The sequence below is a fragment of the Neoarius graeffei genome, chromosome 23 (assembly GCF_027579695.1).
Source record: "Neoarius graeffei isolate fNeoGra1 chromosome 23, fNeoGra1.pri, whole genome shotgun sequence".
NCBI classification, from domain to species: Eukaryota; Metazoa; Chordata; class Actinopteri; order Siluriformes; family Ariidae; genus Neoarius; species Neoarius graeffei.
The window spans coordinates 41,926,871-41,951,465 of record NC_083591.1 but is presented as its reverse complement, the minus strand read 5'-3'; the positions used below and the strand labels follow the sequence as shown (position 1 = coordinate 41,951,465).

At 40.7% G+C, this 24,595-nt stretch overlaps 1 protein-coding gene across 2 annotated transcripts in view; it reads left to right on the top strand.

Moving 5' to 3' along the window:
* The window catches only part of acss2l (acyl-CoA synthetase short chain family member 2 like), a 146,160-nt gene extending 122,021 nt beyond the window's left edge, over positions 1 to 24,139 (top strand). For both annotated transcript variants that reach the window (XM_060906200.1, XM_060906199.1), the window contains 8 exons: positions 4,203 to 4,335; positions 4,532 to 4,588; positions 7,245 to 7,325; positions 9,401 to 9,509; positions 13,390 to 13,458; positions 17,772 to 17,948; positions 18,041 to 18,115; positions 21,145 to 24,139. In XM_060906200.1, the coding sequence (XP_060762183.1) occupies positions 4,203 to 4,335; positions 4,532 to 4,588; positions 7,245 to 7,325; positions 9,401 to 9,509; positions 13,390 to 13,458; positions 17,772 to 17,948; positions 18,041 to 18,115; positions 21,145 to 21,272 (829 nt within the window). In that variant the 3' untranslated portion in view covers positions 21,273 to 24,139. The remainder of the gene's footprint in view (positions 1 to 4,202; positions 4,336 to 4,531; positions 4,589 to 7,244; positions 7,326 to 9,400; positions 9,510 to 13,389; positions 13,459 to 17,771; positions 17,949 to 18,040; positions 18,116 to 21,144) is intronic.
* The last annotated feature ends 456 nt before the right edge of the window (positions 24,140 to 24,595 follow it).

Here is a 24,595-nt window from a genome sequence, read left to right as displayed (position 1 = left end):
AAACTCTACTTGAAAACAAAACCCCAAAAAGCAACAAAATATGGAATAAAAGTAACTGATGGTAAGAACGCATCTTTTTTTATTTTTCGAGAATTATCATCACATTTTCACAAAACGCTCCTGTCATTTCGCCGGTTTGTTGACATCCTAAGCGGAAATTATTTTGTCGGACATTTCGTAGAAAGTTTTTCTTTATCGTGTTTGCAAAAAATAGAAATAAAAATGCTCTGTTTCTCAAAATCCAGTGAATGTCGATAGAATAAAAGAGTTATTCCACTCAATCTCGTCGTACATGGCTTATAGCCGACTCGGCGCTACGTTCCTCGTCGGCGCTCAGCTCATGTACGACTCAATTTTGTGGAATAACTGTTAAATATAATCTAAGATTAATAATAAACATGCTGTTTAATTAAGTAAATAGTGTAATTACTGATGCAGTGACATTTTCTGTAAGGAGACATTTATAGGCTATAACATTTACTTTCAGTAAATTTCCTGCCACTGAAACGTCTTCAACAGAAAGGATGTTGTGCTTTATGGTTTCTCTGACGACACAAATTCAGCCCAATTTTGATAGGATTTTTTTTCATGGCTGACAAATTTCCAGTGTTGGGAAATTGAATATGAATATCAAGAATGACGACCGGGCATCGGAGTGTGACAATCAGTCAACAACCTGACAAAGTCCAGCATGTCAGGGTTGTTTGTATTTTCTCACCTAGTTTGACAAATCCAATGATGTGTTCCCTGATAGCCATGACTGACCATTTCTTGACCCTCCTCCCCGATGACACTCAGTGACGTGAACGATGGTTGGTCAAGATCAAACTTGTGGCGTTACAACTTGCCCTGATCAAGACAGTGCAAGTAATTATGGCACTATGATTACCTAATCTGACATGGTGACTATCATGAAAGACAAATCTGATCTGTTATGTAGGACTAGGTGTTGTTATCCCAATAGATACTCCGATAGTTACAAAAATACAACCCCAATTCCAAAAAAGTTGGGATGCTGTGTAAACTGTAAATAAAAACAGAGTGCGATAATTTGCAAATCATGGAAACCCTATATTTCATTGAAAATGGTACAAAGACAACATATAAAATGTTGAAACTGAGAAATTTTATTGCTTTTTGAAAAATATATGCTCATTTTGAATTTGATGTCAGCAACAAGTTTCAGAAAAATTGGGACAGGGGCGTGTTTACCATTGTATTGAATCATTTCTACTTTTAACAATACCATCACAGATGCTGGCTTTTGAACTGTGCACTGATAACAAGCCGGCTGGTCCCTCTCCTCTTTAGCCTGGAGGACGTGGTGTCCATGATTTTCTAAAAAGACTTTCTACTTTTGATTTGTTAGACCTCGGGACAATTTTCCACTTCGCCTCAGTCCATCGTAAAAGAGCTCGGGCCCAGAGAAGGTGGCGGTGTTTCTAGATATTGTTTATATCTGGTTTTAACTTGCATTTGTGGATGCAGTAATGAACTGTTTTCACAGACGATGGTTTCTGAAGTGTTCCTGAGCCCATACAGTGATTTCCACTACAGACACGTGTCTGCTTTTAATGCAGTGTCTCCTGAGCGCCTGAAGATCACAGGCATCCAGTGTCAGTTTTCAGCCTTGTCTCTTGCATACAGAGATTTCTCCAGATTCTCTGAATCTTTTAATGATATTATGTACCATAGATGATCTCATCTCATTATCTCTAGCCGCTTTATCCTGTTCTACAGGGTCACAGGCAAGCTGGAGCCTATCCCAGCTGACTACGGGCGAAAGGCGGGGTACACCCTGGACAAGTCGCCAGGTCATCACAGGGCTGACACATAGACACAGACAACCATTCACACTCACATTCACACCTACGCTCAATTTAGAGTCACCAGTTAACCTAACCTGCATGTCTTTGGACTGTGGGGGAAACCGGAGCACCCGGAGGAAACCCACGCGGACACGGGGAGAACATGCAAACTCCGCACGGAAAGGTCCTCGCCGGCCACGGGGCTCGAACCCAGACCTTCTTGTTGTGAGGCGACAGCGCTAACCACTACACCACCGTGCCGCCCTACCATAGATGATGTGATCCACAAATTCTTTGCAATTACATTGAGGAACGTTATTCTTAAAATTGCTGCACTGTTTGCCCACGCAGTCTTTCAGAGAGCAGCAAACCCCTCCCCATCTTTACTTCTGAGAGATTCCGCCTCTCTTTTTATACCCAATGATGTTACTGAATTGTTGCCAATTAACCAAATTAGGTTTTTTTTTCCAGTATTACACAACTTTTTCAGTCTTTTATTGCCCCGTCCTAACTTTTATGAAACGTGTTGCTGACATCACATTCAAAATGAGCATCTATTTTTCAGAAAACAATAAAATTTCTCAGTTTCAACATTTAATATGCTGTCTATGGACTATTTTCAATGAAATCTAGGCTTTCCATGATTTGCAAATCTTCACATTCTGTTTTTATGTATGTTTTACACAGTGTCCTAACTTTTTTGGAATTGAGGTTGTATGATCAGGCATAACACAAGCTGTGGTTTTTTTTTTCTTTTGTTATTAACGTCAAGGGAAAAAAAGAGGCTGGTGAGGAAACTCCTGTTTATAACTGCTTTAACATAACTATAAATCACTATATCACTATAAATGGTTAGAAAGTATGCATGATGTGTCATTTATTCATAAATGCAAAATTAGAAACATTGGCCAGTTGGTCAGTTCTAGGAAATGAATTAACTTTAGGGTGATGACAGTGACTCTGCTTTGCATTGGGCCTCATCACACCATGCCGTCATTGATTATTTTACTATAACAGCACTTTCAATGCGTTTTATTTCCTCCTTACTTAACAGATTAAGGTACATAAACTGCCATGTACGAATTAAGTGTTGATACATAAATCTCAGTTTGAAATGTTTTCAAAATATGCACCATGCATTAAGATTTCTACTTATGTTGCTTACATAAGTAGTTTAACCACATTTAAAAAAAAAAGCAAATTCTATCAATTCAAAGTGCCTTCTTGGAAACTACTACAACTGACGTCTGAGATTATTATGATCTACAATGACCTCTGACCCTCTAAAAGCGCATCGATATTTTGACAATATCGATGCATCACTGATATTTAAATAATATTGGCTGATATTGAGTGGTATATCAGATATATTCCATTCCGCTAGCATGATACTGAACGAGTCAAAGACGAGTAGCTGAATAGAATATATCTGATGGACCCCGAAAAAAAGCCAGCCAATATTATTATTATTATTATTATACATACATACATACATACATACATACATACATACATACACACTCTCTTCATATCAACATTCTCGAAGGCCAACGCTAACTTACCCACAATTCGGTGCTGTTAGCATGGCAGTCCTGTTACCTTCCAGCCGGTGTAGCAGTAGCGTTAGCGAAGGCCAATGCTAGCTGACCCGCAATTCAGTGCTGTTAGCGTGGCATTCCTGTTACCTTCCAGCCGGTCTAGTGTTAACGAAGGCTAATGCTAGCGCAGCTAAGCCGAATATTATTATTATTTTCCCTGTGTAATTTACTTAGTTGCTTTTACAATCAACATCGACAGCTGACCTGGATTCTCTCAAAATCTTCCGCCTTTCATAAAGCAAACCTAGCGGCAATGTTTGTTTACAAACCGTCACAGTCACTCTCTTGTGCAGAAGTTTTACATCTCCGATGTGTCTCTTTTCCAGTTTTTCAATGTCTGTTGGTATGTTTTTCACTTGTAAATGTGTATGAAGAATATATAATGAAGTTTTGGTAGCATTTTGGGTGTTCAGTGCGTCTTCAGTTTTCAGTTTATTTATTGAGTGTTTAATCCTAGCAGTAGCACTGGATTAGCCTCGTCTTCTCTGTTTCCTGGCCGACAAAGAATTGATTCTGTGCATGCGCAGCAGAAAAGTTTTGTCATTGGATCTTCGCATGTCTGACGTCATGCTGTCTTGACAATGTGCAATATTGTAACAATATTGCACACTCATTCTCCATTGGGGAGCGTGGCGTAATACATGGAGGATAAGCGATATGATAGCATGCAATATTGTCATCAGTAAACCCACTAGAATGGAATCGAATACATGTTTTTATACCATGGAAAAAGTGGCCTGTATGTATAATAAGATCTGATGATATATTTATGTCAGGATGTCTTACTCTGTTTCAGATATGATCTGTCCAGTTTGCGTGTTCTGGGGACTGTGGGAGAGCCTATCAATCCGGAGGCCTGGCTCTGGTACCATGAGGTTGTGGGTCAGGGTAGATGCCCGGTAATCGACACCTTCTGGCAGACTGAAACGGTAAAAAAAAAAATTAATCCAAATAATTACATACATAATATAATCAGAGAGTGGAATTTCATTTTGTATGATCTTCCAACCAAATGTGTACCAGAGACCCAAATGAGTAAGAATATACTGATTGTGTTTGACTAATAAAATAAATAAATAAATAAATAAATATAATTTTGTCAAACGTTGTGTGTTTGGTCTTTAGGGAGGTCACGTTCTGACTCCCTTGCCTGCAGCAACACCACTAAAGCCAGGATCTGCAGTAAGTCTCTTCAACAAAATCCATATAGTTTTCTCAATTTAGTTTAAAACAAGGCAATGATAAATAATCGCTTATTGGTGTTCTTTACTGGCACAATGAATTCCCGCTATTAGTACCATATCAACAAACTTAATCTGGAATCTGCAGTGTGGGATATACAAGCATATATCAAATGATATGCCACTGTATGTTGTGTACAAGTGTTTTTCCTCTGATAACATATTCCTTTTATACTCTTATTTATGAAAGAACGCATCATACTTTTTATCCATTTATAGTTACCTTTAATGTTGCGAAACAAGTTTGTTCCTGTTGTCACTTTTGTTAACACCTATAAACAGTTGTAATATTACTAGAAAAGAAATGCATAGCCCTCCATCCTAAGACTTTAACGTTTAAAAAAAAAATTTAGCTTTACCTCAGACTGTTACAAAGTGCTGACACTGGAGACTCCTTTCACAAATGATAATGAGATGTGAAAATGCCCGTATGTGATGCAGTGCCGTCTAAGGGCCCGAAGATCACGGGCACCCAGTATGGTTTTCTGGCCTTGACCCTTACGCACAGAGATTCTTCCAGATTCTCTGAATCTTTTGATGATATTATGCACTGTAGATGATGATATGTTCAAACTCTTTTCAATTTTACACTGTCGAACTCCTTTCTGATATTGCTCCACTATTTGTCGGCGCAGAATTAGGGGGATTGGTGATCCTCTTCCCATCTTTACTTCTGAGAGCCGCTGCCACTCCAAGATGCTCTTTTTATACCCAGTCATGTTAATGACCTATTGCCAGTTGACCTAATGAGTTGCAATTTGGTCCTCCAGCTATTCCTTTTTTGTACCTTTAACTTTTCCAGCCTCTTATTGCCCCTGTCCCAACTTTTTTGAGATGTGTTGCTGTCTTGAAATTTCAAATGAGCCAATATTTGGCATGAAATTTCAAAATGTCTCACTTTCGACATTTGATATGTTGTCTATGTTCTATTGTGAATACAATATCAGTTTTTGAGATTTGTAAATTATTGCATTCCGTTTTTAGTTACAATTTGTACTTTGTCCCAACTTTTTTGGAATCGGGGTTGTAGGTCCGGGGATAACCGGGAATTTGCAGATATAAACAAAATTCATGCACGGGCCCCAGTGGGTCCCCAGTGGGCCCCTGGGTGGTGGATGTTTGGATTTTATTTGTCTTGGGTTAAGATCGCCATTTCTCAACGGATCTTCATCAAATTTGACATGGACGTCTGGGGGCAACCCAGAATATTGCAAAACCCAGGCAACGCTGGGTAACCTGCTAGTATATAAATAAATCAGCAGCCCCATATTAACAATTAGACATATTTTGAGGGGTATATAAGAAGAAACCTTTATTTGTCACATGTACACTTCAAGCACAGTGAAATTCATCCTCTGCATTTAACCCATCTGAAGCAGTGAACACACGCGCACACACACACACACACACCCAGAGCAGTGGGCAGCCATACTAGAGCACCCGGGGAGCAGTCAGGACTTAGGTGCCTTGCTCAAGGGCACCTCAGCCCAAGGCCGCCCCACGTCAACCTAATTGCATGTCTTTGGACTGTGGGGGAAACCAGAGCACCCGGAGGAAACCCACACAGAAAGGCCCTTGCCCACCACTGGGTTCGAACCTGGAACCTTCTTGCTGTGAGGCAACCGTACTAACCACTACACCACCGTGCCACCCTTATAGTGTGATTTTAACAAGTGTTTAGTCATTATTTTGACTTTTTAACTTGCTATTTCAAGATATTATCTCATTTTGACATAGTATCTTATTTATTTGACCAAGTCATTATTTTTGACTTATTATTTCAAGATCTCATTATTTTGGCCAATTAAGCCAATATTTTGATTAAGTTGTTATTCTGACGTCATATCTCGTTATTTTAACTTTGTATCTCATTATTTTTGGCTTAGTATCTTGTAATTTTGATTTAGTCCATTATTTTGACTTCTCATTTCATTATTTTAGTAGAGTAAGCTGTTATTTTGACATAGTAGCTCAGTATTTTGACTAATTTGTTACTTTAATATATTAACTTGTTATTTCAAGATATTTTCTTGCTATTTTGACTTGTGATTATTTGACAGGCATTATTTTGACTTACTGTCATTTTTTGAATTGGTATTTTGTTGTTTTGACTTAACACACTATTTTGACTTACTAAGTCATTACTTTAACATATTAACTTGTGATTTCAAAATATTCTCTCACTATTTTGACTGAAGTCATTGTTTTGACTTAGTCTTTAAGGCTTTGGAATATTATTTTGAATTATTGCTTATTTTGACTTCGTATCTCGTTATTTTGACTTTTGAAGTTCACTGGAATTTGACTCATTATTTTCACTTTCACTAGAAGTAAAGATGTTTATGAGAGTTTGTGATAATCGCTTATTATAAGGATAGCATGTTCTCATATGCAGATCTGAGGGTCATGGGTTCAAGCCCCAGCACTGACAAGCTGCCACTGTTGGGCCCTTGATCAAGACCCTTAACTCTCTCTGCTCCAGGAGCACTGGGCCATGTACCCCCTTGTTGTATATTGCTCTGGATAAGAGGTTCTGCTAAATGCCTGGAATGTAATGCCATATAGACTCTTTTTTTTCTTTTCTTTGTATTGTGCAGACATTACCATTTTTCGGTGTGCAGCCTGCAATCCTGAATGAGCACGGAGAGGAGCTGGAGGGAGAGGCTGAGGGCTACCTGGTGAGAGGCTCGTAGCTCACAGAGCAGCTTTGTGTTCATGTAAAATGAAATGGATTAAGAACTAGACTAGGCAGAACTGATCCTGAATCAGGAGAACTGAGATACAGAAAGGACGTATGAACATCCCCCATTCTTACACCATTTTTTTCACATTAAAATGGGGGGGAAAAAAGATATAACATTGCTGGCCCACCGTACATCTCATTCATTTGTTTTAGGGTTTGAGTCTCTTAATGACCAACACTAGATTTTGATTCATAGTATCGACCTTTATGCTTAATGCATTAAGATTAAAATTTTAATAATCATGGAGAAGAATTTTGAAAATATTTGATGCATTAAAAATGCTGCACTTTTGGACCCTGCAATGCATTCACATTTCAGCCATCACAGTATTTTAATACATTCAGTATTAACGAATGTTATGAACTGGATTTGTCAAAAAAAAAAAAAAAAAGATGCTCAGGTTATTCTTCTTTTATCCAATAGTTAGTTTCGGTCCACTAATTTGATTGGTCGAGCAGTATTCCGGGAGTGCTTATATTTAATATAACTGCACTGGGACCTTTCACTGTTTATATCACGCCACTTGTCTTGTGTTCGTCACATAAAATTCCACTTCCTAGTTTGAAACGGTTACTTCCATAGAGTTTGCGACATCATCAATGGACATGGCAAATAATACTTTTTGTGAAAGCTTGTTAAATGAAGATGAAAAGTTAGAACGGACACCAATTTTACTGGAAGCACCTTTAATGGGATTCCATCCATTATCCGTAACCGCTTATCCTGTACAGGGTCGCGGGCAAGCTGGAGCCTATCCCAACTGACTATGGGTGAGAGGCGGGGTACACCCTGGACAAGTCGCCAGATCATCACAGGGCTGACACATGGAGACAACCAACCAACCAACCAACCAACCAACCATTCACACTCATGTTCACACCTACGATCAATTTAGAGCCACCAATTAACCTAACCTGCATGTTTTTGGACTGTGGGGGAAACCCATGCAGACTCCACACAGAAAGGCCCCCCCGTCAGCCACTGGGCTCGAACCCAGAACCTTCGTGCTGTGAGGCGACAGTGCTAACCACTGCACCACTGTGCCACCCCTTTAATGGGAATATACAACTCAAATGTGAGCCAGCTAGCTGATAGGCTATAAAGTTAGTGTAGCTTCTTTGGGATATATTTCTGCTAGCAAAGCAAAAATAAGCAGAACAATTGGCCATATGGTGTTTGAAATGTTAGTTACTCTAGTTATTCATTTCATGTTTATAGAACTATTGTCTAAAAGCATTATCGCACTTGCAGTCAGATGGTTATAGTGAACATGGGCACAGCTGTGGTTAACTATGACACTCGTCCTGCACGAATCACAGCCGTAGCGATATTCAGTATAACCACACTCTTCCTCATGCCATATTGCTTAAATACATTACCGTTCAAAAGTTTGGGGTCACCCAGACAATTTTGTTTTTTTCATGAAAAGTCACACTTTTATTTACCACCATAAGTTGTAAAATGAATAGAAAATATAGTCGAGACATTTTTCTGGCCATTTTGAGCATTTAATCGACCCCACAAATGTGATGCTCCAGAAACTCAATCTGCTCAAAGGAAGGTCAGTTTTATAGCTTCTCTAAAGAGCTCAACTGTTTTCAGCTGTGCTAACATGATTGTACAAGGGTTTTCTAATCATCCATTAGCCTTCTGAGGCAATGAGCAAACACATTGTACCATTAGAACACTGGAGTGAGAGTTGCTGGAAATGGGCCTCTATACACCTATGGAGATATTGCACCAAAAACCAGACATTTGCAGCTAGAATAGTCATTTACCACATTAGCAATGTATAGAGTGGATTTCTGATTAGTTTAAAGTGATCTTCATTGAAAAGAACAGTGCTTTTCTTTCAAAAATAAGGACATTTCAAAGTGACCCCAAACTTTTGAACGGTAGTGTACGTTCTCAGATCAAGCACTGACTTTACCAAACGACTATCAGTAACACGGGTGTAGTGGAGATTATTTGAGGCTCCTGTTTAATTACAGGTTTGATCATGATTCCAGGTTTTCCAAAAACCCTGGCCAGGCATCATGCGGGGCATCTATCAAAATGAAGAACGATTCCATAACGTTTACTTCAAAAAGTTCCCAGGATTTTATGTGACAGGAGATGGTAAGTGTAGTTCACGTGATGCCACCCTGACCTGAAGTGGAGGTACTGTTACGAACCAGAAGTTATTATTTTCCAAGAACTGCACATTTTAAAATGTTTTATTCTTTGTATGCCAGAGCAGTTTACCAATAATTATTATCTTTTATTATTAAACAATTCTTTACGTTATTGATGAATGACACATTGTTCCTTTCTATCCATTTTTATTCAATCCACATTCACTGGATATGAGCAATCGCACGCTCTGATTGGCTACTCTGCTACTAGGCTATCAGTTCATATACCGTGAGTAGAGAAAAACAAAATGTGGAATGAAAGTATTTGATCCTAAGAACGTAGCTTTATTTTATTTTATTTTTCAAGAATTATTATTGCATTACTAGCCTGGCAAGCCAGACTAAATGTGAATATTTAGTCTGGCCTCGCTCGTAGACATTTCTGAAGGGTGGGGGTGGAACAACCCACTGTCAGCGCAACAGTGACTGTGACGTAGTCAGAGCGACAGAAAGCAGTGGGGGAGGCCTTGAAATAAATAATTTTTCAAAATGCGTATTAATTAATAAACAGGTTCTAGATATTAAGAAGTTTGGAGATAATGACCACAAGTTTGGAGTCTGTACCACATACTTAACATACACTCTTATTTTTTTCAAGTGTTTTTCAAGGGTTTGCTTAAACTGTTTTTGAGAGTTTTTATTTAGTGGTGTTTGGTGAAATAATTTCCCTTAAATTTAAAATAACGGGAAAATAAGAAACAATCAAAAAGTAATGTTTCAAAGCTGTTTATTAATTCTTCGTACTGCACAAACTAGCCCCATCCTTTTGGCTACGAGCGGAGCCAGCTGGTAGATCAGACTTTTGCCATAGCCGGTCGGCAAAACAGCGAAAACGTCCTTCTTGAAAAGGAATGAGCGGAGAGCCTCTTCCTGCTCATGTTTCAACGAAAACTCCAAGTCTAATTCTTCTAAAACTGATTCCAAAGCGGAGTCAAACACGTGCTGTTCACTAGCGGTAGCCATCTTTCCTGCTGTGCTTTCTCCAGCGTCGCGCAGCTTTGTCGTCACTCCTGCAAAAGCCCGCCCAAAGAATCCAAACAAAAACCTTGCGTTGTGATTGGCGGGCAAGATTTGACGCCCGGGGTGTTTTGTTGATATGGTGCGAGGCTAGACCCACTCACAGGCAAAAATATTTTTGGCCGCTAGGCGGGTGGGTCTAGTTTACTAGGCTAGTATTTTTCACAAATTGCTATGGTCATTTCACCGGTTTGTTTACATTCTTCATCTGTGAGCATTAAAATTTGTTGAATTTCTTTTTAGACTTGTTCAAAAGCTCAAAGAAGTTTGAAAATTACATCACTGAAATGTCCAAGGAAGAATTAAGTAAATGTCTAAAGCGATTCTATACCTCAGCACGACAGCAAGATGGCACTTTCTACAACAAAACAAAAACACTAGTGTCAATTTGTGCAGCCAATGATAGGTTTTTAAAGGAGTCCACCTAAGCAGAAATGATTTTGTTGGTCATTTTGTATAAAGTTTATCTTTATCGAATTTGCTAAAAACAAAAATGTTCTGTTTCTCAAAATCCAGTGAATGTGGATAGAATAAAACAATTATTCAACTCAATCTTGTCGTACATGGCTTATAGCCAACTCGGTGCTATGCACCTCGTCCACTATCAGCTCATGTACGACTCGATTTCGTGGAATAACTGTCAAATAGTTACATTTAATGTTTTGGAAATGTCTGTGAATCAAGTTCCTGTTTTCAGTTATACCAACAGCCATTCCCTCACTTTCTTTTACTGAGAAACTACAATGCTGTCGATCCTAAAGACTTTCCTGTGGCGTAAAAACGTACATGAGCAGGGTTTACGGTTATTTAGGACAAAAAGTCTTTTAGCACAAATTCTAAAGTCTCTTAGCACAACTCTAAGTTCTTTACCATAAGATCCAAGAACACCCTTCCATCCATCCATTTTCTGCCACTTATCCGGGTCTGGGCCATGGGTGTAGCAGCCTAAGCAGAGCAGCCCAGACTTCCCTCTCCCCGGCCACCTCCACCAGCTCTTCCGGGGGAATACCGAGGTGTTCCCAGGCCAGCCGAGAGATGTAATCTCTCCAGCGTGTCCGGGGTCTGTCCCGGGGTCTCCTCCCGGTGGGGCATGCCCAGAGAACCTCCCTTGGGAGGTGTCCAGGGGGCATCCTAACAAGGTGCCCAAACCACCTCAACTGACTCCTTTCGATGTGGAGGAGCAGTGGTTCTACTCCGAGTCTCTCCCGAATGACCAAGCTTCTCACCCTGTCTCTAAGGGAGAGCCCAGCCACCCTGCAGAGAAAACTCATTTCAACTGCTTGTATCCGCGATCTCATTCTTTCGGTCACTACCCACAGCTCGTGACCATAGGTGAGAGTGGGAACATAGATGGACCAGTAAATTGAGAGCTTTGCCTTTTGGCTCAGCTCTCTCTTTACTAGCGACTTCAAAGCTCTGCGAGCATTGGTCTGGCAAAGATATTAAGCCCAACCGTTTCCCAAAGTGCGTGGTTGACCCGCCTCCCTGAAATGCCTCAGTTTGCTACTGGTCGAAGCCAGAAAAGGCTGTGACGAAGCTTAAACCAATCACATCACTCTTTCCTCTGACGTATGTGACACGACGATAGGATTCTTGCTGAGCCCCATTGATTTGGCTACCAGCGGGGCTAACTGATAGATTAAACTCTTACCGAAGCCGGTCGGGAGCAAGGCGAAAACGTCCTTCCTTTCAATAAATACCTCCAGGGCTGCTCTTTGCTCCGTTTTCAATGAGAACTTCCCGTTGAATGCTTTCAATACAGCATGATTCTGTAAACAATCTATGGCTTCCGGTCGCAGTTCTACTACGTCACTGTCTTGAACACACCTCTACCCAGGGCCGTTGGAGATGCTCAAAGTTGATTGGCTCTCGATTTTTCGGGAGCTTGGAAGAGCTGGAGATAGCTTGCCTTGCCAGACTAAGCTCGCAACAGGCCCTCGTGTTGCGTCACGCTTAGGATGGGCGGGCCCATCCTATCTCTTTACCACAACAGACCAGTTTAGCGTCCGCATGACTGCTGACGCCGCCCCGATCCATCTGTCCAACTCCTAAGAACACTTATTCTTTATTGTAAATTGGTCTTTTTTTCGGTTAAAGACTTTGTAGCTTGATTAGTCAATTACATATGAAAACAGTAATATGCGATATCAAATGGACTTTTAATAATTTGACTAAGTTTTTTTGGAATGGATTCCGCACTTAGTCAGCAAAACACATTGTCTAGCAGAGCAAGAGACATAATCCCCCGGTTTGGCAGTGCAATTATTGGCAGTCGGTTGAATTTGTGATATGATCAGAAGTGACTGAAGTTATCTATGAAGGTGCCCACAATTCAAGGTTTGTTATGCCTTAACTCCAAATATCCAAAGACACCAAAGAATCTGATTTTCAGTCCACGTTTCAGGGATCAACAACTGATCCTTAACATGCACAGCAACAGAAATTCCAGCTTCCAGTCCCTAAGCAATCATAATAAACCCCTTCCTATGTCGAGATGAGTATTTTTTTTTTCGATTATTGTGACCATAATCCAGAGTTGTGCTGAAAGACTTTTGTACCTCTGTTGGAGTTAGAAGTGTCGACACCTTCTAACCAATTAGATGAATAATAATAAACAATATTGCTTACATGTCAAAACTTCTTCATATTAAATACGTTTTTTTAAAATGCAACTTCACCACTAAAATTCCTTGAGTAGACCATACTGCTGTATGACCTTGTGGTGTTGTATTTCTTTGGCGCCGTGCTGCAGTACAGCGGTGTCAGTGTTGTGCTGACATGGTCTGTGCTTTGTTCTTTAATTTCAGGATGCAGGAGGGACAAAGATGGCTACTACTGGATCACTGGCAGAATAGATGACATGCTCAATGTCTCAGGTGAGGGTTAGAGGTTTAAATGATCATGTATATATGCAGTGGTCGAGTTGTAAAATCAAACCAGGGGGGATGGTGAAATTTTTAGTCGCGTGTCGACCCATCGGTCGGTCCGTCGGTGGGAAACCGGTTTGCTTTTAGGAGGGTTTGCACACAATGTAGGTCTGTGGACCTTGTTCATTTACCAGACATACAGTATTTTGTGCTGATAAAGTGTGTAGTACACACTGTGTACCCTTTTTATTGTTGTAAAAAACATAATACACTGGCATTTTACTGTAAAACATGCACAGTGTAGATGTCATGTGTCATATTTAGTCAGTCTCCTGGCTGACATACCTACTACATTCTCCATATTAGGGTGAAATGCAGATGACAAATTTGAAGTGTAACTTCATCGTCATGGTAGGCTCCTTTTAAATCGTTCGGTAAATAATTTATTAAAACCTCAGCAGGCAATGTAAATGAACAACTGGATCTTTTCATATCAAGTCAATAGAATTTTTATTCAAAGCTGAACATTGGGCGGCACGGTGGTGTAGTGGTTAGCGCTGTCGCCTCACAGCAAGAAGGTCCGGGTTCGAGCCCCGTGGCCGGCGAGGGCCTTTCTGTGCGGAGTTTGCATGTTCTCCCCGTGTCTGCGTGGGTTTCCTCCGGGTGCTCCGGTTTCCCCCACAGTCCAAAGACATGCAGGTTAGGTTAACTGGTGACTCTAAATTGACCGTAGGTGTGAATGGTTGACTGTGTCTATGTGTCAGCCCTGTGATGACCTGGCGACTTGTCCAGGGTGTACCCCACCTTTCACCCGTAGTCAGCTGGGATAGGCTCCAGCTTGCCTGCGACCCTGTAGAACAGGATAAAGCGGCTAGAGATAATGAGATGAGATAATTATAATCTTATTTCTGATTTATTTATTATCTGAATGAGGATTTGAGCTTTGAAAAATGACTGGATTCTTTCTGTAACGTTGATTCCCGCTGTTATCTAGGTCACGTGACACCTTAACGTTGACGGTTACCAAGGAGCTGCCTTGGATACTTTGATACATACTGGATACAAGCTAGCAAAATGAGTTAAAAGCAGGCATCTTTGGAAAGGGGAAAAGGCCCATTGAGGAGACAGAAGAAGAGCCTATGACGAAGAAAAAGAAAGCTGCATTTTAGCAGACACTTTGTCGAGTCCTACACCAATCCTGCTCTGCCTTACATGTTGTGACCGGCTCTCTGATGAGGCAATGAAGCCTTCAAAACTGCTAGTGTCGTTTATTTTAGCCTTCCTGTCTTGAATAACACTTTTTGTTGCCTGAAGAATAACAAACGAACGTCCAGGCTGATTAAATTAATGGCCTTATACAAGAAATCAAAGCTAACATGAACCTGAGTAAGCTATCGATAGCTGGCTAGACTCCAAACTAACATTCATTATGATAGCTGTGTTGTTATCCGCCACCCACAAATTAGGCTACATATCGGTAACTTTACAGCATGATAGTGGGCTCACAGAAAGTGTGACTGATATTCGTACCAGTAACTCTTGACTTACCTCCTAAAATGTTTTTTCTTACGATCTTAAATCCGAACTTGCTGAGGTCTTGCTGTCCACTCTGCTTGGCTATGATGCTGCAATCCGCTGCTGTCACTGACGCCGAATGAAATAAAAAATAACGGAACCCCAACTGAATGTCACCTCCTCAAACGCTTCGCTTGCGCGCACCCTCTCTCGCGGAGCTTACTGTATGCTCAGTTTCAGCAAAGCTACGTGGAATGGCATTTCTAATTCCAATGTTAAATAGAAGTGATGTCCACATTTATTGATAAAATTACTCAAGGGAAGGGAGGGGGGATGCCCGTTTTAGAGGGGGGATGATTTTGACCATTTTTTTATTCCAGGGGGGATGGCATCCCCCCCCATCCCCCCTCAACTCGAGTACAGTATATATGCTGGGATTATTCCATTATTTATTATACAACCCCGATTCCAAAAAAGTTGGGACAAAGTACAAATTGTAAATAAAAACGGAATGCAATAATTTACAAATCTCAAAAACTGATATTGTATTCACAATCGAACAGAGAACATATCAAATGTCGAAAGTGAGACATTTTGAAATTTCATGCCAAATATTGGCTCATTTGAAATTTCATGACAGCAACACATCTCAAAAAAGTTGGGACAGGGGCAATAAGAGGCTGGAAAAGTTAAAGGTACAAAAAAGGAACAGCTGGAGGACCAAATTGCAACTCATTAGGTCAATTGGCAATAGGTCATTAACATGACTGGGTATAAAAAGAGCATCTTGGCGTGGCAGCAGCTCTCAGAAGTAAAGATGAGAAGAGGATCACCAATCCCCCTAACTCTGCACCGACAAATAGTGGAGCAATATCAGAAAGGAGTTCGACAGTGTAAAATTGCAAAGAGTTTGAACATATCATCATCTACAGTGCATAATATCATCAAAAGATTCAGAGAATCTGGAAGAATCTCTGTGCGTAAGGGTCAAGGCCGGAAAACCATACTGGGTGCCCGTGATCTTCGGGCCCTTAGACGGCACTGCATCACATACAGGCATGCTTCTGTATTGGAAATCACAAAATGGGCTCAGGAATATTTCCAGAGAACATTATCTGTGAACACAATTCACCGTGCCATCCGCCGTTGCCAGCTAAAACTCTATAGTTCAAAGAAGAAGCCGTATCTAAATATGATCCAGAAGCGCAGACATCTTCTCTGGGCCAAGGCTCATTTAAAATGGACTGTGGCAAAGTGGAAAACTGTTCTGTGGTCAGACGAATCAAAATTTGAAGTTCTTTATGGAAATCAGGGACGCCGTGTCATTCGGACTAAAGAGGAGAAGGACGACCCAAGTTGTCATCAGCGCTCAGTTCAGAAGCCTGCATCTCTGATGGTATGGGGTTGCATTAGTGCGTGTGGCATGGGCAGCTTACACATCTGGAAAGACACCATCAATGCTGAAAGGTATATCCAGGTTCTAGAGCAACATATGCTCCCATCCAGACGACGTCTCTTTCAGGGAAGACCTTTCATTTTCCAACATGACAATGCCAAACCACATACTGCATCAATTACAGCATCATGGCTGCGTAGAAGAAGGGTCCGGGTACTGAACTGGCCAGCCTGCAGTCCAGATCTTTCACCAATAGAAAACATTTGGCGCATCATAAAACGGAAGATACGACAAAAAAGACCTAAGACAGTTGAGCAACTAGAATCCTACATTAGACAAGAATGGGTTAACATTCCTATCCCTAAACTTGAGCAACTTGTCTCCTCAGTCCCCAGACGTTTACAGACTGTTGTAAAGAGAAAAGGGGATGTCTCACAGTGGTAAACATGGCCTTGTCCCAACTTTTTTGAGATGTGTTGTTGTCATGAAATTTAAAATCACCTAATTTTTCTCTTTAAATGATACATTTCCTCAGTTTAAACATTTGATATGTCATCTATGTTCTATTCTGAATAAAATATGGAATTTTGAAACTTCCACATCATTGCATTCCGTTTTTATTTACAATTTGTACTTTGTCCCAACTTTTTTGGAATCGGGGTTGTATTTGCGAACAACGATGACAGCGTTAGCAGGGCTGTTGCTGTGTGCTCTGGACCAAAGACAAAAAGGACCATCCAGACTGTTCCCAGCAACAAGTCCAAAAGCCAGGATCTGTCATGGTATTGGGTTGTGTCAGTGCCCTTGGCAAAGGAAACTTACACTTCTGTGATGGAGCATTAATGCAGAAAAGTCCAGTGAGATTTTGGAGAAACATATGCTGCCTTCAAGATGACATCTTTTCCAGGGATATTTCAACAAGACGACGCAAAACCACATTCTGCACACATTACAAAGCTGTAAACGCTTTACGGTCCCAACTTTTTTTGAAATGTGTTGCAAGAATCAAAATTGTTTATTTGAAAAAATACAAATAAATCATGAGGTAAAACATCAAATAACGTGCTGATATATTGTTTTGAGTGCAATACAGGTCAAAGATTATATACGAATCATTGTTTTTGGTTTTAATTTCAATTTCAACATACCGTCCCAACTTGTTCTGATTTGGGGTTGTAATGCATTCATGATGAATAAGCATTGAATGAGTAAATATCTATCTTGGTTTGAGAAAACCTATAAAACAGCAGCTTTAGCAATAGGCTCATATTGTTGGACCCTACTATACTGTGTGGTCATCTGTCAGTCTAATAATTCATAAATGTTAGGAACAAACTCAACAGCATAACCATAAATATAACCAATTTTGAATAACTGGGACATATGAATCTACAAATCTGCCTTCGTCCAGGTCACTTGCTGAGCACAGCCGAGGTGGAGGCGGCGTTATCGGAACACCCGGCTGTGGCTGAAGCGGCCGTGGTCAGCTGTCCTCACACTGTGAAGGGCGAGTGTCTCTACTGCTTCGTCATAATTAAAGACAGCCACGAATTCAACCACAAACTCAAGGAGGAGCTCAAGAGCAAAGGTCAGAAGTTGCCTAGCGCACTGGTGTGTGATTTATAGCTCTTCTGATTTTATTGCTACAAAATGAAACTTTTTTTTTTTTTTGCTTGACAGTGAGAGAGAAGATTGGCCCAATAGCCACCCCAGATTTCATCCAGAATGCCCCAGGCCTCCCCAAAACTCGCTCAGGTTTGATCAGCTAATCTTCTTCCTTCTTTTCTCTTTGATAGATCAGAAACTAGATTCTTAATTGTCTTGTTCTGTTCACTGCTTATCAGTGGCTATCCCATTCAGCCTGATCGCATCATTGAACTGGCATGTTAACAAGTCGTTGGCCAAAACTAAAGGTTTTATTTATTAAATAACATCTTGTGCTTGTATCCCTTTTATAGTTGCATTTAATGTTGTGGAATGTTCATGAAAAAGTTGGTGCCAGTTATCACTTATGTGATCACCAGCCTCTCTTTCTCCTGAAGTTTTGTCTTGTGTTCCTGAACGACCACAAACCCCTATTGCTGGGTTTCAGTCACGTGACTTTTCTTAGCGGTTTTACCGGAAGTGAAATAGCTGGTGGTCTAAACGGCTGCAGTAGTGCGAACAACTAGCGATAACTTATCAGAGTACGCTCATAATCTAGAAGCCACTGCTCGCTTTAGATATATTCAGAAGATTGCTAGGTGCAATGGAATCGACCCCTACAGTCTGGGAAAGAAGGATTTGTCATACGATCTCGAAAACTACCCTTCAGTCGAGTTCCCCGACGTCTCGAACTATCTGGTGTTGCAGACGTCCTTCTACACCGCAAAACAAATGAAAGCGTGGAAGAGTACGGAGGCTTACAACTTTTTTTTTGTATGTGGCTGGGTAAAGGACCTCAGTATCAAGTCGTTGCCGAATGAATCCTGTATTGTTTTGCCAGTGTATGTATGTTTGGGTTTTTTTTTAAGCTTTTCGTTCGCGTCTTTACAACGAAGTGCTGCAAGTTGAAGTGTAAACAAACAGTTCCCTTGATTCTCACTTGTCTTCACTGTTATCGCTCAAGTAAATCATTCACAAAGATCATCAGAAACCCCTTTAAAGACCTGGATCTTAGTTAAACAAGATGGAGAAGTGATCACGGCGCATTGTAACTGAATGGCTGGGGAAGAATTTTGTCGCGACCTTCATGCATATGGACTTTGTGAGGAGTGAGGAGTAAACAAAGAAACAGTTGGGGACTTTAGCGCTTTGTGATTAAAAAAAAAGGACCGTAAAATAACAACACATAGCAAGAAAAGTACTTGGAAAACACTAAGGACATAGCCGAGATGGATATACAAACCTTTCACCAAGTGATCACTGCAAACTCGAGCATGCTTCGACTCGGCTCCCTTCGATTTCAGTGAGAGGTTCGAAAGCCACCTTTCTTGACGTCTTTTTGTGAAATCCTGTGTTCCTTCACCCTTTTTTATTAGTTCACAGGGAACCCTGAAGAAACTTTTATCAGTTTCACGGTTTGATCGATTTAAACAACCCAAAACAACACAAGCATAAGGCATTTTTCATGCGATCAATGCACCTTTGTCAACTGAGCTTTGGTAGACCACCAGCTAAAGTTTTGAATAACTAATGGGGCGGATGTGACGTCACGTGAAACCCAGCAATAGAGGCTTTGCACCCTCATGTGACCCCCATAGCAACAGTAACTACGCCGCCATGACAGGAGGCAGCTTGTAGTGCTTCATTCAGATGAGTTAAATGTTATTGATCAGTATGGGAAGGTTTTGCTGCGTTTTTTTGGATGTGCAATTCGTTTTGAATGAAACAAAAAGACATCAGATTTTTTAATTTACCAAAAGTGATTCATCATCAGGAGGAAAAACTAGAGAAATTTCTAAACATAAAAGGGAAAAATGGCTCACAAACATTCAGCAGGAGTGTGCCGAACGGAGAGGTCCAAAACCCTATGATATGCTCACTTAATTTCCACGAAGGAAAGAATTAAAAAACAAAATAAAATTTCAGAACTGCAGCGAGGTGCTCATTCTCATCCAGTGACGCGAACTTGAGCTTGAGCACCTTGCTGCACTTTGTCTCTTACGCTCATGTTCACTTCACTGCATAAGAATGAGCACCTTGCTGCACTTTGTATGTTTGTGAGCCATTTTTACCTTCTATGTTTAGAAATCTCTGTATAATTTTTTTCTCCCATAATCCTGGGTATGACTTTTTAAACTGCAACCGATGGTGAATCTCAGGTCCGGGAGGAATTGAGTATTGGGGAAAGTGGAGTTACCCCTTAATCACCTACTCCCAGGTCCGCTCTGACCCAGAGTGGTAGCACTTGCCTGGGTTCCAGCTATGGGTTAAATAGCATATCACCAATGGCAGCAGGGCGCTTTTCGGTGCAATGTGGCAGATGAACCCAATAGGGTCAATGGCACACCACGAGATGGCATGCAGAAGAGCCACTCAAATGGCCAGTGGATGGCATCACTCTGCAAGTTAGTTGTCACTGCAGGGAAACTTCCATACCTGTCAGGTCTGGGGCACTTTTGTACACCACTTGGCATCAGGTCTGGAGGTCCAGAGAGAAAACAGGATGGGGGCACGACATTGCTTGTCTTACCTGACTGTGCAAGGCGCTAGGCCATTCATGCCACCGCTGCGGACGACTCGGTCACCCTGGTGCAGGCCTCATAGCCCATCTGTGTTTCTGCACATCCTAATGAAGCAGTCATCATCGCTTGCGATGTACAGCCGCTGCCAACGACAAGTTGTTGTTCCCCCCCGATGATGAATTACTTTTGGTAAATTAAAAAAATCTGATGTCTTTCTTGTATTCAGAATGATTTGCATGTCCAAAAATGCAGCAAAACCTTCCCATACTAATCAGTAACAACTAACTCATCTGAATGAAGCACTACAAGCATCCTCCTGTCATGGCGGCATAGTTACCGTTGCTATGGGGGTCACAGGATGGTGCAAAGCCTCTATCGGAATAGCTTTACGTCCGACACTGGAGATTCCAAAATTACACATGCTTTTAAAAAGCTGTTAATGTGGAGAGTCCGCCATACCATATGAATATGATCAAGTATTAGAATGAAAGCATTAATATAAACCAGGGACTTGCCTTGAATCTGGAACCCCTCTCAAAGCTGCTGTTATAAGAAAAATGATCATCACCTTCTGACCAATCAAATTCAAGAGCTGTGGTGTAAATTCTCCCTCTCCAGGGAAGATCATGCGGCGTGTCCTGAGGCAGATCGCCCGCAATGAGAAGGACCTGGGTGACCTTTCCACTCTGGCTGACCCCAAAGTTGTGGAAGTGCTCTTCAGTCAGAGGTGTGAAGCAGCAGCATGAGAGCATCAAGCCACTTCTCCTGCCTTTCCAACTGGTTCTGGGACAGTTTTAATAACTTAAAAACAAACAAACAAACAAACAAAAAAACTCTCACTGGCCTGTAGTGGGTTAGCTGATCCTAAATTAGAAGCAGAGCGATATTTCTTTCACCTTATCTGTGATGGATTTTAGGTTTTTCTTCAAGCCTTGATCTAAAAATTAGCACACAAGCAGGCACAAAGATGATTTGGATCAAATCGCAGAAGTTTCTGAGATAACCGTATGCGTGTTTCCTTTATGTCAAGAAAGTAGCCAAACGGAGAGGTCATGTCCGTAGATATCCTTGTCGTCCCATTGGCTCCAGAGTCTGACCCTACCCCACGTGTTTTGGGTTGCCTATTAAAGAACAGCTTAAACGACCAATGTTTATGTTGCTATGTCCCCATTTTGTAATGTAATAATGAACAGTCTGATCACTAGAGACACTAACTTCAATCAGGTACGTACTTTCCATGATTGACAAACATTTTAGTCATTTGGACAAGTCATGTGACCAACAGAGAAAAATTCCTAGGTGGTGTTTTTTTTTTTTTCCCCTCGCAGTGACTTTATATTGCTGACTGTGTTTACATCCTTGATAAAACTGTAGCAGGTCTTAAACTATAAGCGCATTATACAAAGCCTGACCTCTGCTGGTACTGTTCTCGGATTAGCTAGTATCCGACAGAAAAGTGTGTTTTTGTTGGATAAATGAGCCAAATTAGGCATTTTGATCATCGTATAAGCAGTGAAGGGCGGCACTGTTGTGTCGTGGTTAGCACTGTTGCCTCACAGCAAGAAGGTTCTGGGTTCAAGCCTAGCGGCCGATGGGGGCCTTTCTGTATGGAGTTTGCATGTTCTCCCCGTGTCTATGTGTGTTTCCTCTGAGTGTTCCAGTTTCCCCCGCAGTCCAAAGACATGCGGTTAGGTTAACTGGCTACTCTAAATTGTCCATAGGTGAGAATGGTTGAGAGGAGAAAACCTCTATAATAATCTAGTAGAAGGCAATGGGAAACCACTACTGTAATGTTCCCTAGAAACTGCCATCAGGCAGAACATTATACGTATATACAGAGAGAGATACACAGTGAACCTAGATTATGGAACAAGACTGAAGTCCAGCATCAACTCAATATTTTGGGGTTTATTTCCAGACTATAAAAAGGTAAGCAGAAGCCTGAAACAAAGGAACTAGCCATTTCAGTATTGCAATATGGCTGTATTGGAAATTGCACTTAGAAAATTACAAATTAGTATGACTTTAAAACATTTTAAACCACAGTGTTAAACCCCTTCTCTTCTCTTACACCTGCAGTTGCCCCCCCCCCCCCAATCTCTGGTACATATCCAGTTACAATATGATATCCAGTAAATATAAAAGAAAGAAAATCCTTCCATCCATTATCTTTATTGCTTATCCAACAGGGTCATGGGGAAAGCTGGAACCAATCCCATCTGACTTTGGGCAAGAGGCGGGGTACACCGTGGGCAGGTTGCCAGCCAACCGACCACAAGGCTTACACAGAGATGAACAACCATTCACATCTATGGGCAATTTAGAGACTGCATCTCATAAGGAGAACATGCAAACTCTATACAGAAAGGCCCCAGTCAGCCATGAGATTCAAACCCAGGACCTTCATGGTGTGAAACAACCGTGTTAACCACGACACCACCATGCCAGCCAAGAAAGAAAATGAAATGTTAAAAAATTTGACAAAATTACTAAATAAATCCTATGTAAGTGTGATTTATCTACAAGGGCACTCGGTAGAGCGTATACCTCCACCAAACCACATATCAACATCAAAATCAAATCACTTGAACCTAGGATAATACTAAAGCTGTCCACCAAATTTCATCCAAATCCATTCACTACTTTTTGAGTTACGTTGGGAACAAACAACAACAACAAAAAAAAAATCCTGGATCCACATCAAAATCTAATCAATTGTTTTTGGCCCATGGCTCGCCTTTCCTCAAAATTTCATCAAAATCTGTTCACTACTTTTTGAGTTACGTTGGGAACGAACAAAGAAACAAACAAACGGAGGCGAAAACAACCTCCTCCAACAAACTTGGCGGAGGTAATAATTTATTGCTTATGATTAGGCGGTACGGTGGTGCAGTGATGAGTCCAAAGACATGTAGATGAGGTCAGCTTTCTACTCTAAATTGCCCAAAGGTGTGAATGTTAGTATGAATAGAGAACTGTCTGTCTGTCTGTCTGTCTGTGTTAGACCCGCAATAGATTCTTGTCCATTGGCAGCTGGGAATTGCTTCAAGCTCACCCCCGATCTGCAGTGGATAAGCAGAATAGAAATTGAGTGAATGTTTATAATTAAGCCTCTTATTAAGATAAGTTAATAAGCTTAATTAACTGTAACCTGATGATTTAATGCCGTAATGAAAGCTGACGTGCAGAAGCGGTGAATAGTTGCTGTATAGATTATATTTCTTACGTTACTATTCATTTTTGAGCCAAAATATTGTCTATCAGTTCCTTCTTGAATTGGGTACAAGGTCCTATTATTCATATTTAAGGTACTTAATGGACCGTCACTGACATTACGAATGATCTTCATCGATATAACATTTCTACACACTTCAAATCTTCTGTTGACCTTCCTTACTGTTCTTGAATCTTGATTAAAAGATTACTCTGACTGCTCCTAAGACTCTGAAACAGCAGATCCACTGATGTAAGGCATGCCTCTTTTGATGTGGGAATGCATTCTGGTTAAATTCATTTTGTTCATTAATTGTTTTGTAATTTAATGCTGTAATGCACATTGGCTTAATGTTGGTTGCTTTTAAAGTCATTTATGAATAAATATATTTGTCCTATGTATTTTTAATCGAAATTTTGTCTGTATTATCCAAGATACCTTTACCCTAGTAAGACACCACTATCCTTGTATGAGCACATAACATCCTAGTCAGGTCTAGAATTATTGGCACCCTTGGTAAAGATGGGAAAACTAAGGTTATTAAAAGAAAACCCACCTTTTTTGGTTTGTTCCATTCAGGATGCATTTATGTCTTGCACCCAGTGTACCCAGGATAAGCTCTAGGTCTACAATAATAATAATAAAAGTGTTATTGCCTCATCCAGGATGGAGTCCACCAGGGGGCGAGGTATTATTTTCAGTGTTTTTTGTTTGTTTCTTCCTTTCTTTTTTTTTTTTTTGTTAACGATATTACAGGAGAACGGCCGGATCAATCTTCATGCAACTTTCAGAATAGATGGGCATTGGTCTCAAATAGAACCTACAACATTTTGAGGGTCATCCGGTCAAAGTCAC